Source organism: Amia ocellicauda, chromosome 17 (assembly GCF_036373705.1).
Source record: "Amia ocellicauda isolate fAmiCal2 chromosome 17, fAmiCal2.hap1, whole genome shotgun sequence".
Classification (NCBI taxonomy): domain Eukaryota; kingdom Metazoa; phylum Chordata; class Actinopteri; order Amiiformes; family Amiidae; genus Amia; species Amia ocellicauda.
The window spans coordinates 9,890,777-9,906,219 of record NC_089866.1 but is presented as its reverse complement, the minus strand read 5'-3'; the positions used below and the strand labels follow the sequence as shown (position 1 = coordinate 9,906,219).

The 15,443-nt window shown below is 43.6% G+C and overlaps 3 protein-coding genes across 4 annotated transcripts; 2 read left to right on the top strand and 1 right to left on the bottom strand.

Annotated features, from left to right (window-relative positions):
- The first annotated feature begins 1,421 nt into the window (after positions 1-1,421).
- On the top strand, positions 1,422-3,443 carry LOC136712507 (PDZ domain-containing protein 9-like). The gene is made up of 3 exons (XM_066689139.1): positions 1,422-1,634; positions 1,878-2,055; positions 2,641-3,443. Exons 1-3 carry the CDS (start codon positions 1,526-1,528, stop codon positions 3,110-3,112), a joined length of 759 nt encoding a protein of 252 aa, XP_066545236.1. The 5' UTR covers positions 1,422-1,525; the 3' UTR covers positions 3,113-3,443.
- Positions 3,444-3,620: 177 nt separating this feature from the next.
- Positions 3,621-12,174, bottom strand: LOC136712506 (cytochrome b-c1 complex subunit 2, mitochondrial). Of its 2 annotated transcripts, none has more exons than XM_066689138.1 (14): positions 12,060-12,174; positions 10,489-10,560; positions 9,071-9,220; positions 8,649-8,713; positions 8,409-8,465; positions 7,934-8,058; positions 7,516-7,613; positions 7,367-7,424; positions 6,741-6,836; positions 6,187-6,386; positions 5,733-5,813; positions 5,206-5,282; positions 4,495-4,648; positions 3,621-3,949 (listed from the first exon to the last, which is right to left on the bottom strand). In XM_066689138.1, the coding sequence occupies exons 1-14, from the start codon at positions 12,090-12,092 to the stop codon at positions 3,866-3,868; spliced, it is 1,350 nt and encodes a 449-aa protein (XP_066545235.1). In that variant the 5' UTR covers positions 12,093-12,174; the 3' UTR covers positions 3,621-3,865. The 2 variants fall into 2 exon arrangements, with proteins under 2 accessions (XP_066545235.1, XP_066545234.1); XM_066689137.1 differs by lacking the exon at positions 10,489-10,560 and adding an exon at positions 10,353-10,454 and having other exon boundaries at positions 12,060-12,147.
- A 413-nt stretch (positions 12,175-12,587) lies between these two features.
- LOC136713094 (NHP2-like protein 1) lies at positions 12,588-14,484 on the top strand. The gene is made up of 3 exons (XM_066690021.1): positions 12,588-12,760; positions 13,345-13,465; positions 14,025-14,484. The coding sequence occupies exons 1-3, from the start codon at positions 12,758-12,760 to the stop codon at positions 14,285-14,287; spliced, it is 387 nt and encodes a 128-aa protein (XP_066546118.1). The 5' UTR covers positions 12,588-12,757; the 3' UTR covers positions 14,288-14,484.
- The last annotated feature ends 959 nt before the right edge of the window (positions 14,485-15,443 follow it).

Here is a 15,443-nt window from a genome sequence, read left to right as displayed (position 1 = left end):
CAGACTCTTTCATGTGCAGATGTACTGTTAACATTGTCACAGACTCACACGGTTGCCTGTAAGTATAGGTAGGCAGACTTTGCAGAGAATGATGATCAGCAAGAAAATGCCAAAATCGGACAGATCATTTGTGAACGATTTTCTTGTTTTAAGACATATTTAATGAAAGGGGAAATTAAAGTATATCCACCGAGTGATTCAAGTTGTGGTGTTGTGTTGCTAGTGAAATATGAAGCAAGAACTATATTTCCATTCATGGGCCTTAGGCGATGTACCTCGGGAAGGTGGTTTGTTGGTCAACATTTAGTTATTAGTTTTTCCAGCATGTCTGTTGACTCCAGTCAGACTGATACATGAACATCAGGTTTTGAAATTGAGGGGCTGCTCTGTGTCACAAGATTAGACTCCTTAGGAATGTTATTGGATGTGCATGACAAGAAAACACATGATTATTATTATTATTATTATTATTATTATTATTATTATTATTATTATTATTATTATTAGTAGTAGTAGTAGTAGTAGTAGTAGTAATAGTAGTAGTAGTAGTATAGACTGCGATATACTAGCTTAAAATTCTCCACTGGGTTTTTGTAAGTGTCGTAATCATTGGCTGTACTATAGATGTTTAATATACTGAGACAATATGTTTGCTCCTGAACCAGAGCTGGAGCCCCTGGATTTAGAGGATTGCTAAATAATGTATTCTACCAAAATAAATAATTAACTGGCAGACAATTCCCTGTTTTGCATTTGATTTATATGTGTGTATATATATATATATATATATATATATATATATATATATATATATATATATATATATATATATATATATATATATTACAGTAAGGTGTCCAGTTGTCCTATTTTGACAGTAGTCCTCACAACAGAGCACAAAGGTCAACTGTCCGAATACAATAAAATGACATTTTTTATTATAAACACCGAGTCAAACTGTGGAAGCATTGTGTGGATTACTTGCGACCCCAAGCGGCCACGTCTCGATCGGTGCTTAAACCAGGATCTGGTCTCTTTCATTTAACATTTATATTCCGCATCAGCTGTCAGTACTGCTCATAATGTATAAATATGTAACATTTGCATCTATGTCGGTAAAGTTCAAATAAGTGTTAAAAGCCTCGGGCGCAGCCAGTGTTTTCATTCAAAGTCAAAAAGCGTCATTGCGCTCTGGTTTCTGCCGAGGTTTCAATTTCGTTGCCGGTTTCCCTTCATAGACAACAGGGGAAATCATGTTATCCATAACAAAAGCTTTCTCACAGCTGCAGTTCTGGATGTCCCGATCTGGGGGTAGTGCTAGCCTTCATAATAATACATAGTCCATTATCTCAGGGAGGTCTGTCTTAATCAGCAGAGGGACATTCATCTAGTGCGACCCTTAATATTGCTTTTCTTAACCGCTGTCTGTTGTCTTCTTTGAAACACTTTTTCTTTGCCGTTAGGTAAGGAGGAAGCGGTTGCTCATATTCACGCTTCAGGGCAGGTGGTCCAAACGTGCCTCCGGATGGGATTTGACGGCTTGGGGTTTAGCACCATTAAAAACGAGCATTTTCTGCAGATCTACCGCATACGGAACAGCAGCAGCGCTTCGCGGGATGGGGTGCTGCAGCCAGGTACCCCAGGCACAGGCTCACAGATGGCTATGTATAGTCAATTTCAAATCTTTCACTCTAGCTGAAGGTGGAGCACAGATAACTGTAAACTGCACATGCTTGTGCGTTCAAATTCTTTGGATCACCCAAGCTTTCACCCTCTTCTGTCTTAAAATAATCTCATATTCTCCAAATGATTCTAGAAGGGGGCACTATGTCCAGAGACATGCTGATCCAGGGCCTGTCCCTGTGTGGACTCTGCAGGTGACGTGCTGGCGGAGGTGGGGCCGGTGGATGTGCTGGGCATGGGTCCGAGTGAGTTAAGGAAGATGTTGGAAGATGTCCTCCCAGGCCGCTTCCTGAGGATTCGGGTGTACAGGAACTACCTGCCCCTTCCACAGAAATGGACCCCCGGCCCTGGAGCGCAGCACAAGGCAGTGAGGTGTGCGTCTGGGCCACGGGCCTAACTCCTGAGCCACAGAGAGATAGTGTCACAGCCACTGTGGCCTGTCCATAGCGGCCTCTGTACTGCGGTTACGCATTGGGATGGGAGGGCAGCATTCAGACTGACTGTACAGATTTGATTTGCTGTATGGAGTCTTTCACAACCAACCAGGGTTACATTAAATGGGTGGGAGTTTAAAGGACCTGATACAAATACTGCACCCCTAAAATTACAATTTAACATCTCAAGTCACCCTAAGAGACAAGTAACTTTAAGTACATCTGGTTCAATGGGATAATAAAGTGATGAATTAGCCTCGTTCAGATGGTGCAGCTGGTCTTCATAGCTTGGAGTTTCATACCTCTGAACAAAACATTACAAAATGTTGTATCCCTAGTGTTTTTTTTTTTTTCCCTTCAGTGGTTTCTGTGTTCGGAATTAAACAGAACCCTTCCTGACTATAAGAATAGCTTCATTTTGTCTGACGCCACACCCCTACTGGTGCTCTATGAATTTTTACAGCAGACAGTGAAGTGTCCCACCTAACTGCATAACCCTGCGTTGCTCTCCACTGTCTTGCAGAGTGGCTCCATTGTGCAGTTTAGAAGAGGATCAAATGGAGTGTGATGGCAAGCTCCAAGAGTGGCAGCGTTACTTCTCCCGCCGAGCACACGGGCAGGCTGGCACACCTGGGTCACCCACCATCCCCCAGCCCTCTCCGCTCACCCACAGCACGGGACTCCCAGCCCATCAGCAGCCAGCCTGGGCAATGCAGCTCGCAGTGGGCAGCGGAGTCCACTCCCAGCCCCACCAAGCGGTGCCCCCCGAGAGCACCCTGCCCTGTGCACTCCCACCTCTGTTCGACAGCACAAATGCTCCCTCCTCTCACAACCCCCAACCCTCTTCCTCTACTCCCCCATGCTGCTCCAGCTTCTCTTACAAAACCTTGTCTTCCTCTTGTTCATCATTATCATCAAGTAGTTCAGGTTTATATCCACCTTTACTACTTTCTCGCTCAACAGAATGCCTGCTGCCCAACTCCTCCACAGACTAAAATAGGTCAAACTACCTGATATCGTTTGTCTGAGCTCTGCAGGAAGCATGCTCTGAATTACAGCTCTGCTAAGAGTCTTTCCTGTGGTCAGGACAAAGTTAACTTAATAACTTAATCAGCCAGTCTACTTAATAATCAGATGCAGAAAAGCTTTTAAGAAAATTGTTCTGTAACATACTTACACATCAGCATCCCAGCTAGGACATAATCAGTAATTAGGGAAAGCAGTGGCTGGGCAAGATGGGAGAAAACACTTATATTCTCAAGGACATTTTTGTAAGAATCTATAATTTCTTGCTTTGAGTTCTGCAAATGGAATTAAATACTTTGCTTGCTGTCAACATTGCTGTATTTTTTAGTTTTTTTTGACAGGTCACAGGATATGAAAGTATCAGATGAAAGCCAAAAAAAGGTCACTCCTTCTTTCATAAGATTGCATTTTCCACTTTTTAGAAATATTATCCTGGGGGCACTCTGGTAGAGCTAAAAAATAAATTAAATAAAAAGATACATTTTGATAAAGTTTTAATGAATTTACATTGGATATACAGGAGGCTGACCAAAAGTAAAACCTTTTCCGAAGCCCATAAAACACTTGTTACAGAAACATGTCTAGACGATAAATATGAAGCAGTGAGCACAGCATGTTCTGTGGACAAAATCATGAAGGAATTGGGACCATTTTCCCTTTGTTTTGTTTTTTGCTGCCGTTGTTGAAAGAGCAACTAAAAAAATTCAAACGTCTGCTTCAATTCACAATTCATCCACAAATGGTGTGTTCCCCAGGTTTCCCTTTGCTGCCATGGACTTCTTGCCTGCAACAAATTTCTTTGCAGCCTAAAAAGAACAAGAACAACAATTACAAGCTAATATAAAACCAGTACAGAACACAATCTTTAAAGAGCACAAACCTGAAAACACAGTGAGAGAAAGGAGAAAAAGCTGTTCACATGTAAATAAAAACAAATCACATGCATGTGGGAGACTTGTGGGGAAGTATGAAAACTTGAAACATGGATCTCCAAACTAGACAAAACTGAATGCTTCATCTTCTAATGAATGCATTAAGAGCAAGCATCTTTAAATGTCAAACTTCTCTCCGCATAATTTACTTCTACATCGCCTCACAGCAGATTACAAGACATGACTGGTTTCACTAGGCTGATTCTGACGCAGTTTACTGCAGTGGGAACTAAACGTTCAAATACAAGTGTGTATGTGTGTGTGGGGGGGGGTGGCTCTGCCTGAAGTGCATGCCTCCTACAGAGTCCCCATAGGAAACCCTGGTAAAGCAGCAGGCACGCCAATTCAGCAAGCGGATTCTGCCTGCGCTCCTCTGCCTCTGCATCTTTCTGTCCTTAAAGATCTCCGACCCCACTCACATTGACCACGGCGTCTGCGGTCACAGCATCAATCTTCTGCAGCACAGCCTCGGCCGGGGCGTAGGCCCCTCCTGCCAGCGCCTGGGCACCCATCTCCTCCAGTATGCCCTCAGAGCTCTCCATTCCCATCAGGAAGCTTGCCTTCAGCTGGTTCCTGCAGAGCCACAAACAACAATGTAACCACCATCACTCATGCTGTACACCCCTGCTCTCATCCAGCCCACCGAACCGAGGCACATTTTGCACTGAAGCGCTTCAAATTGTCACGCATTTTTTAAGTTGTCAATTAAGTTGTGGTGTTTGGGGGAGGATGGATGGATGCGAGGCAAGGAATTCTGGGACAATAGGGTTTAAGGGTGGGATTAGGATCTGTCCCCTCTCCTGAAATTTCCTTTACAACTCCAAGAAAGCATGAAGCTCTACAGTGCTTTGAATGATCTCACTGCAGTGATATTCTATATATATACTTAAAGAAAAATTCCTACTCCTCAATTTGTATTTTATTTTTATACAGCTTGCAACATTCAAAAGTTCAGGTTGCTTGCCGAAATTTGCACCTCTTTACCGACTTTGCCCCAATTGCTGGAGTCAAAACCGTTTGAGATTATTAACAGCAAGACAACAAGGAGCGTGGAATTCACAGAAGATGAAACTTGATCAATAAATGTGCTGCTGGAGCAGATGTGTTACTGCGGTCCAGTACAAACATACTTGGCCCTGGTGACTTCAGCAGCATTGAGGCTCCCCTGGGCCACAGCCTTGACCTGAGCCACGGCCGCCTTGATGGCCTGTGGAGGGAAGGACAGTGAGTACCGGCACAGAGATGCAGTAACTTTTCCATGTCACTCTACAGCAGCTACTTCCTAGCATTACACTCAGCCAGACCCCTATTAAACACTGTCTCCAACTCCCAAAATGCTTCGGCATGTCTTTCAATTCGAAATATTGCATTACTATGTAAAGTAATGTGGTTTAGACTTTCAATTTAAGGTGTTTAAAATCATTAGATCATATTTTTAATTTACAACATAAAAAAAAAAATGAAACCAAAATCATCCTGACTTTGTGACACCATTTCTTTACGTTAAGACCCCAGAGCAGGGAACCACTGCTTTACAGTCTGGTCCTCCATCCCCACAGAGCAGCAGCCTCCCCACTCCTTTTCCACTTTGCTGTGATACTGCAGTAATGTAAGAGCACTACAGTTTGAAGAGCCAAAAGTAGCCAGTAACACTCACGTCTGCGGCTTGGCCTGCTTGGGAGACGGTGTAAAGGCCAAACAGCCCCGAGTCCGAATAGCTGGCATTGAAGGCTGAAACCTGTAGAGGACAAAAAAAAAAGAAATCTGAAACGCAAGACTCTCAGGGTAAAAAACAACAACAGTTGATGTACTGGAGATAGAAAGGCATCTCTGCACACACGGAGTGATTAATTCAGAACTTGTACAGAGACTGGGAGGGGAACTGGTCCTCAACAACTGCTGACGGGGGTAACGCTCAGCGAGTCGGGGGACAAAGCGGGGGTTTGAGAGCGGACCTCCTAATGAAGCCTGAACCACCAGACACTACTGCAGTCCAAATCAGATGCCTTCCACCTTCCCGTATCCAGGTATCAGAGCGCCATGTCCCGGGGGGTGTGGTGATGTGAATGTTGTGTTGTGCACGATGTGTGGGAAGCCGAAGCTGGACTCACGTCGAATGGCTGCGTGGTTGCCTTGGCAATACCCCGATAGAGTTTGCTGGTGGTGTTGCTGCCCCTCTTGATGTAGGGCCCTGCGCCCAAAAGGTGCTGCAGGACACTGAAGGCGTTGGCTTCTGGGCTGCCGGCTGCCACTCCCTCACTAACCACGGCCGCGTGCACAAGGCTGTCGCCGTTCTGCTCCCGCATCTCACCTGTGACACATGCACGCACACACACTGCCATCAATCTCCCTCACGCACCCTCACACACTGCATTACACGTCACAAAGCTGCTCTACGGCTGTATCTCCTTTAGCATTAATCCAGAGGACATGTAGTGTTCATCAAATCATTGTGTGAGGAGTAGATCAAAATAGAATCCTTCACTACATTTTAAACAGACTGTGGTAATATCTCAGGTAACATCCACATGTTAATTGCAGTTTAGAACTGCAGAATAAGATGTTTGAACCACTTGTGTCAATTACATTTTCAGACATTGTGTGCACCGATGAGAAATCTTAATTAAAATTCTACATGGCCAGTATTGAAGTGGGACTACCTTACCCCCACGATACACCGCTGTGGCCCCCACTGCTCCAAAACCACTGCGGACATTCAGGAACTGCTCCCCCACCTGCTTCAGCACGGAGTGTTCCACACCTGAGGGTCACACACACACACACACACACACACACACACACACACACGTCAGAGCTGCCCAGGAACAAAGTTTGCATAAAAACATTTAACAACAGAAGTATTAAGCTTCTCCCTTAAGCAGCATATTGACAATGTGTTACACAAAGAGTCACAACACTCTTCAATTTCAAGAACACTTAAAGGGAAACAAGTTGTTTTTGGTCCTGTAGGAATCCTGTGGCTACTAAGTTTTGTTCCAACTGAGCATTCCAGTTGCTAAAATGACACCAAGTCCCTTTAAAAAGACTTATTCTTCAACTGAAGACAAGTCTCATTAATCACTGCTACAATTAAAGTGTCGGTTAGGGAATTTACAGTTCTTTGGGACAAAAATCAAAAGCCACAGGATTCCTCCAGAACCAGGGTTGAATAACCCTCTCCCCCACCCTGCATGACAGGAGATTAAGCATTCTAAAAATCTGGCACTGCCTACATTTCAGAAAAAACTACCAAAAGAGGAACTGACAATTAAGATTATAATACACACTCACCCAGGCCTACCAGGGCCATTCTGGAGCTGGTGAAATTGTTCTGGACGAAGGAGTGCAGCTGTGGAACATAAGACAGCAAACCGATAAACAAACAAACAAATAAATAAATAATAGCACAGATCTGCACAGACTGTAGTTTTGCATCTTACCTGCTCTGAAGTGATCTTGCCCACCATGTACTCTGGGCAGTACAGTGAGTTACAGAGGGCATTTTTATAAGCAGCTGCATGGAGGTTCTCAAGAACACCTAACGGAAACCAAAGAAAGCCTGTGTTACAGACAGATAAAAGCATGCAAAATTAATATGCGGCAACAGCAACACCGCAGAAAGCAATCTGCAGCCAACCCCTGCTGTATTCTCAAATAGCTCAGAAGTAACGGGTTTTTAGAAAGAGCAGAGGATTCAATTGATGGTATGCAGGAATATTAAAAAAGGGTCATAGAAGAGTTGCACCTCTAACACAGGGGGATTGTGATCTAGAGCTGCCAATGCTTCTCAGCACAAGATCATATCAGCCTAAGAAACAGAGCCAGGGATCTGACCAATGCGGAAAAAAAACAACTCACTCATCTGGGTGTTCTGGAAAGCCAGCGCTTTATCCACCTTTATCCTGGGGGTGAGGTCAGCCACCTCCCAGCGCCGGAACTCGGGCGCGGTGGTCACATTGATCAGGTACTCCATCACAGTGTCGCTGCAACACAGACACCCGTCTCAGCGCACAGCCCACTGAACCAGCAAGACTCGCACTGCTGGGAAGCAAACGTCCCACAACTCCTCTCTTTGTGTAGCAGGTAGAGCCTCTCTCCGAGATCTTTGTTTCACACTTAAATTAGTCGAGAAGCGTTTGTGGAGACATTATGAATTTTAGTTTATTAGATAACAAATCAGGTTCATCAGTGAATGTGGCCTTCTGCAGCAGGTTTGACTACCTGTTTTGGAAAATCTCCAAAGCTATTCAGAAAAACTGCATTTGGAAATTGAGTCTGCGAGGGTCAGGAATGGAGTTTCCCGTGTAAAAGCGTACGAGCAGGGGATACTCACAGGTGGTCTCGCAGGCACTCCACTGAGTAGATCATGTTCTCCTTGGTGGACTTCACACTGGGGAACCAGAGAAAGAGGGAGCTGCATTAATTTGTACACTGACCAACCCAAATCACACAGCCTTTCAACCCCAAGAACAAATTACGAGCTTTCTAACCCATGAATACAGTGTAAACAGTCAATAATAGTTCAACACAGCAACAATCCTCCCTCAAACATATATACAGTTCATGCACTTACCTTAAAGACCCCCCCACTGCCTCAATTCCCCGAGTGATCCTGAATGCGGAAGCCCCCTTTGTGGTCTAAAAGAGAATAACAATGGACAATTGAAGATCACGTTACTCAGATTATTGATACATTTCTTAATCTTTTCAATCATCTTTTTAATGTAAAGAATATTTATGTTGGCACAAGTGGATAAGAAAAAGATCCCCTTAACAATGGCAAGTCAAGCTGAGATGGGATTGTTTAATATAATTTCCATTTCATTATTTCAAAAGCAGGTGCATTCCTGGGCTTCATTTCATATCACACACAGGGGAGTTAATAAAAACGGACACGGAGGTTTCATATTCCTGCTGCAAAACTTTTTCTTAATCTTTAAAGTGGCACACAGAAGCATTGCCTCCCACAGAGAGAAGTCTTTCAGGAGGGGGTACCAGGTTAGAGGCCAGTCGCAGAAGATGGGTGACCCCCAGGCTGTCGACAGTCTCATAGCGGCTGCCTGCCTTCACAAACACGCCGACTTTGGAGGAAGGGCTGAAGTTCTCCAGAGAGGCGATCACCAGACCGTTGGGCAGCTTGGTGACCTTCAACACACAGAATCAACACCGTCACAACACAGAGGGGGCTACACTGAGGCCCAGAAACCCCAAAGCTCAGCAGAGAGCAAAACATAAGCAATGAGTATAGAGACCAGAAAATCTATAGGGGTTGGATTAAGAGATTAAAAATGCATGCCAGTGCTCAGATTAAACAGTTGTAAGTAACATCTGAAGATTTTGCAGCTTGCCAGGGTGAACATACAGCTGTAAGATCAAACAGTGGAACTCTACAGCTTAATCCTTGGAAGTTTATCGAAGACTGGCACTTTAACATACAGTGCAAGACAGTGTGAAGTTTCAGAGACGCCTGAAAAGCTCCACCTTCCGATTTGAGATCTATTTGCTAGCAGCAGAGACTAGCTAATCAAAACCAAGCACAATGAAGGGAAAGAAGTAGTTAATCAAGGAAGAGGAAGAGGTTTCAAGGGATCTATAGACAAGCAAACCATTTAATACAGGAATACATTTTTAAAGGGCAGTATGAGATAGAAAATACTAAATAGGTACAGTAATGCAATCATTTACATAAATGTATACACTAGGGCTTTTGCTGTTTGCATTGGAAAACTGACCCTATGCAAGAAAGTCTGCAGGAAATCTGGGAAAAAAAAATCACATACATGTGTGTGGTATGAGGATGTCCCATACCCAATGTCACCAAAAGTAATGGGACAACTGAAAAAGGGCAAAAGATGTAAGTATTTAGTGATGTCCAAGGTCTACTACAGGCCTCAATGACTAGAGCAAACTGTAGTCTAAAGAAACTGATCTCTGCATCCTGCTCATTTTGTGCCACTCCACTTGATCACAGAGGTGTTCTAAGGCACTGGGGGTGTTGCAATTGTCATTGACCCTTTAACTCCAATTACACTCTCAGCTTTTAGAGCGTTGGAAGAGTTCACCATAAAACTGAGTAAAGGTGGCCTTGATGATTAAAAAAAAAAAAAAAAGTCAACTTAAAACCCTGGAGACTCGTCCCATTACTCTTGGCATAATAATGACATTGCAGACCTGAGCATCAATCACCACAGACACATTTAAAGGTGCATCGGCACAGCTTGCTACCCCATCTCCTGAGCTTTGTTATCATCAGTCTGTTGCATGGAAAACAACGTACATGGATGTCCTGGTGAGAGAGGCTGGCACCCACGGGAGCCTGGAGGCCTGAGAGCGGCTCTCTCAGAGACTGCTCGACAGGGGCGGAGGCATAGAACTGTCTCTGCAGAGATAAAGAGGCGTTAATGCACACTGACCTGCACATCCTGGGGGTGAAGACTTGCTGCTGCTTCAAACTTAGGGGCAGCCTGGGCTGAATAAAGCCTCCTCTGCAAAGGAGAGAGCAGATTTTATACAGATCAGGTTTGTGATCAGTGGACTGTGTGTGTTTCAGTTGGGGGCAGGCGAAGGATTCAGTACAGCCCTCCCAATAAAACACCCAGTGGTGATAAAATCAAGGCGAGACATCACTGACATTTAGAAATGGTGATTAAACAGCACAGACACACTCCTGTGTTTTCTTTATTGAAGATCTAGGGAACCTAACCATACTATGATTCTGAGGGTCTACTGTAGTGCAGTGCTTACAGGATGACAATTTAAAAAGCACCATGTGAACACCCTTACAGTCCCACTAATCGACTACTATCCTAAAACTATCATTAGCTGCTAAACATCAAGCTGCTGAATAAAATTATCTGACACATTTCCTTTAAGCAGGTACCTGTCTTAAATCCAACCTGTTATCAATTATGTCTCTTTCCATCTCTTTCATCTGTTTTGTTGGGTTGCTGTTAGTTTATTTCTTGCAGGATTCTGGCCGATGAGGCGAGCATTCAATTCCTAACTCTTTTGAACTTTTACCTCACCCTTCTTCAAGAGGAATCCCTGTGAACTGCTCTGAGATTATGGCGGCAATAAACCCAAACCTCTGGGAAAGAAAGATCGATTCTAAAGCCAACTGATGAACTGCACACTTTATAGCACAGGAATATGGAAGTTGTTCAGTGGCCTGGATTACTCCAGAAGATAGACCAAAACACAGCAAAATTAGAATTGTTGCATAAAATGGATATTCGAAATTTAGATCATTTTCAGAATCAAATATATGTTTGTACTACCAAGCAGTGCAATAACATTAGCACAGTTGTTCAATTCTCTTCTGCCAAGTCAAAATACATTTCACCTTCATTTCAATCAGAAATAAATGGCATATAACTACTGATGGTTTAGTAAAAAAGAAAGCTCTCTCATAAGTAACACTAATACACTCTGGGTTGCATCTCGAATTCCAAGACAAGATAAGACAGCTACCTGAATTGGGACACCGTGTACTGGGTGGTAGCTATACACAGATTTGCTGCTTGGACATCAAAAGGAGAACCTGGACTTATACTTATAAGCAAGAACAGTTTCTGATAAAACAGCACAACGCGTGATTAATAACAGACAAAGCGAGAGAGAGATTCGCGTAAAGTTAACCGACTACTATGACCTTCACCGCCGCTTTTAAAACAGCGCTCACACCGGCCAGCATCCAGCCTATCGGTCAACTGAATCCGATCTGTTTGTCACAGGTATATGAGTTTCAACACGCATATCTAAACAAGCTGTAGAACATTTCAATAATTTACACAACATATCCTTATTATAATCTAGGTATAGTGTTTATTGTACGTGCAATTCAGTGAAGGAGGCCCAGATTCTGGAACCGGCTACTTTTTTTGGACGACCTCAAATGTATTTTTTATATGTGCCAGATGCACAGGCTCAAAACTGTGTATTTACAGGCGATCCGGGTCGCAACAGCTGTAAATGGGGCTCTTACAGAGAGGTGACTGAAGCTCCGGATCCCCTTCATGATTCCGTCTCTCTCTCCTTCAGCCGCAGCGAGAAGACAATATGGCCGACGGACGTCCTACCCAGCCTCCACCGCGCCGCTAAACCAATCATGAAGCAGAGCGCGTCGGTAGCGCAAAGCTAGAGAAACATAGCCATCGTCTCCAATGGCTCCAATGTTTGTTTCACTTATCATTTCCACTAAATGCTGGCAGACATAATGGAGAAATAAATTCATGTTTCTCAAGTAATTCGGAAGAGAAATATTAATTAAATATGCATTCATTTATTATATATTAATTCAATATGCATGCATGCAGGATTTAATTGTTACAAAAACATGCAATCCCTACATGTAAAATAAGTTGTGTTCTGTTATGATCGAATTTGAATGTCTAAATTGTACTCTTAAATACCTTATCCCGGAACCAATATTCCCCGTGCAGGTTGCCCTCGGTGTAATCTGTTCAACTCCGCCACTTCCGCTTCCGGTGGGTTCTTATGTGCGCGCACACGTGCTTTCATAGGCATTGTGGGCAATCGCTGCAGACGGTCATTGAGTCCTGAGCAGGCGCGGCAGTGGAGTAGCAGTTTCAGAGACTACCCGTGTAAATCCTCCGTGAAGCACACGCCGAGAGGACACACAGATCCACCGTTCTTGTGATTATCTGACAACCAGACGCAACTATGGTGAGCGAGTGCAGTTTTAATAACCTGTTGTGAGTGCGGCAGTGCAGCCGCCACCCCTCCCCCACGGCTGTCGCACATTGCAAGTTCACTGGCGCCGATGCCACAGCCGATCTGCAATAATGTGCCTTTGAGTGAAGTGCTTGTTCCCCAAACGTGTACATTTTGAAAATAATAACCGCGGCAAAAATGTTAATTTTGGATGAACAACACTTTCAATTGTGACCACGTGTTTTTCTTATGTTGATCACGTCCGACTATACTGGGACGCATTGAATGGGGTAAATCGTGGTTATGAGATGTCTTAATCAGTTACTGTAGCGTAATGATGAACGATTTAAAAAATAAAAACTACAATTTACCAATCTTTTAAAATCGATTTATTGGATCCCAAACCTGGTTTACAACGGTTTAAATGAGTTTTTCTTTTTCTTTAAGGGGGGGTATTATTTATTGACTAACATTTTAGCTTACTTTTGTATGTGGTGTATGAGCGACTTGGACTTGAATATTTGGGGGTCGATAAAGGCAGGGTTAATGAAACGATGTGTCAACACGTGGTGACCGCAGTGTTTTCCTCTCCGCAGACTGACCCTGAAGTGAACCCCAAGGCCTACCCCCTGGCCGACGCCACGCTGACCAAAACCATCCTGGATCTGGTCCAGCAGGCGTCCAACTACAAACAACTCCGAAAGGGAGCTAATGAAGGTAATGCCTATGTACCAAAAACTAATGCGACTTAGCAGAACCAGACTGACGTATCATCTGGCTAGTTCCCACAATAGACATGGCAACCTGGTTATCTTACTGGATCTCTTGGAAAGATTTTTAGCATTATCTCTTGGGTCATACCAGAGTCTCATTGTATGGACGTGCGACCTTGGTTTTCAAGAACCACAGTACTGAAGGGAAGAGTGTATTTACGGTAGAGTGGTACAATATCACAGTCATGCCCTTTACATGTGGTTGGATGTTCAAACCCCCTGTGCAGTGGGAACAGTCCATTGGTGTAGCAGGTAGAGATCGGTAAAGATCGGTTTCTTGCAGGTGTGCCTGAGATGGCATATTGAATCAAAGTGGGGTTCTGTCCTCGTGTGCTACACTTGCACATCTGCAACTCCATGAATAATTGATAGTTTATATATAATAAAAGTTATTTTCAGTAAATTGACAAAACAGACCCTGGTCTTTGTGGATACCAATCTATTTGGTGTGTGTATCTATATCAGTTGCTGAGCTCTGACGGTTTCTCCCTGGCTTCTTTCAGCCACTAAAACCCTGAACCGTGGGATCGCCGAGTTCATTGTGATGGCTGCAGACGCTGAGCCCCTGGAGATCATCCTCCACCTGCCGCTGCTGTGTGAGGACAAGAACGTGCCCTATGTGTTTGTGCGCTCCAAGCAAGCACTGGGCAGGGCCTGTGGGGTCTCCCGGCCCGTCATCGCCACCTCTGTCACCATCAAGGAGGGCTCCCAGCTCAAGCCGCAGATCCAGTCTGTGCAGATGGCTATTGAGAGGCTGCTAGTCTGAGGAAACCACAGGAGGGAGATCTGAGAGAATTTGTTATATTTTTTTAATGGGGAGAAAAAGACTTTGTTCTTAAATGAAAATGAGAATTCTCGCTTGCTGATCCTCCTAAATCATAGACGCACGTGTATCTATTCCAGTGTGTTTATAGTATGTACTGTTATTTGATTTTGTTTTAATATTAAAACCCCCAAAAAGAATTGTTCTTTGCCATTAATGCCAGACAAAGCTTTAACGTATGCTTAGTAGTAGTATTGGTTTGTAAGAGTTGTGATTAGTAGGATAAAGTGGAATTGCCACATTGCTCTGCTTTGAAATATGCATTCATGCCTAGCTATGAAAAAGCTGCATGGTCCCTGTTCTATTTTATTATAAATACAGGTCAGTGGTCAGAAATGGCTTCTCCTTTACTAAACAAGCCTGTTCTTTGTGTGAGGGACGGAAGCAATCCTTAGTGTTCCGTCTCTGTGTGCTGAAGGAAGCAATTTCGAACAAACCATTGTAGTGCAATTTGTTTTTATTGTGGTTAGGGTTGTACAATATTAAATTTGAACACCACATCATACACAGTGAGAACTCTCCACATACACCACTGGTTCTACAATACAATGTCTCCGTACAAGAGGGCTCCACTACCATAATGTAGTCACCCCCCAGACCCACTCAACGCACAGCAGAAAGATCAGTAAGTCAACAAATACTTCACAGAACACATAAGCAGGGGGAGTCTTTAAATAATGCAACACAACACACTGAGGGGAAATGGACCGTGTCTTCTCTAGATTGTGGAAATTAAGACTTAGTTGAGAAGAAGTATAGCATTTGGCCCAAATTCATAGTTGTAATGTTATTGATAAAGGGAGATTCTAGATTTTTGTATTTTAAAGATACAGCTGATACTTCAAACAAGTATGACTTCCCTTTTACCATTGAAGCAGTCTGTTCTAGTTACTTTACAAATATGGCACAATGCAACTGCTACTGAACATAATTGATGACAATAATAACCCTCCTGAGTTCCACAGGGCTGTCACTTCAACATTGTTGAGAAGAGGGTCATCCTGCCATTTCTGTAAGTATCAGAGAGCACACAGCCCAATATTAGAAGCAAACTTTTGGCTGAAGTTGCTGTGAAAAGCAAATTAGCTATTTTTGCTTT

Excerpts from the sequence above, each read along its gene's own strand:
- LOC136713094 (XM_066690021.1), top strand. Across the intron at positions 13,466-14,024 it reads CCGAAAGGGAGCTAATGAAG|CCACTAAAACCCTGAACCGT; the intron begins GTAATGCCTATG and ends GGCTTCTTTCAG.
- LOC136712507 (XM_066689139.1), top strand. The coding sequence starts at position 1,526 with ATGGGATTTGACGGCTTGGGGTTTAGCACCATTAAAAACGAGCATTTT. Across the intron at positions 1,635-1,877 it reads GGATGGGGTGCTGCAGCCAG|GTGACGTGCTGGCGGAGGTG; the intron begins GTACCCCAGGCA and ends TGGACTCTGCAG. Across the intron at positions 2,056-2,640 it reads GCGCAGCACAAGGCAGTGAG|AGTGGCTCCATTGTGCAGTT; the intron begins GTGTGCGTCTGG and ends ACTGTCTTGCAG.
- LOC136712506 (XM_066689137.1), bottom strand. The coding sequence starts at position 12,092 with ATGAAGGGGATCCGGAGCTTCAGTCACCTCTCT. Across the intron at positions 9,221-10,352 it reads TCTCTCACCAGGACATCCAT|GTCACCAAGCTGCCCAACGG; the intron begins GTACGTTGTTTT and ends TGTGTGTTGAAG. Across the intron at positions 3,950-4,494 it reads CCGCAGACGCCGTGGTCAAT|GCTGCAAAGAAATTTGTTGC; the intron begins GTGAGTGGGGTC and ends TGTTCTTTTTAG.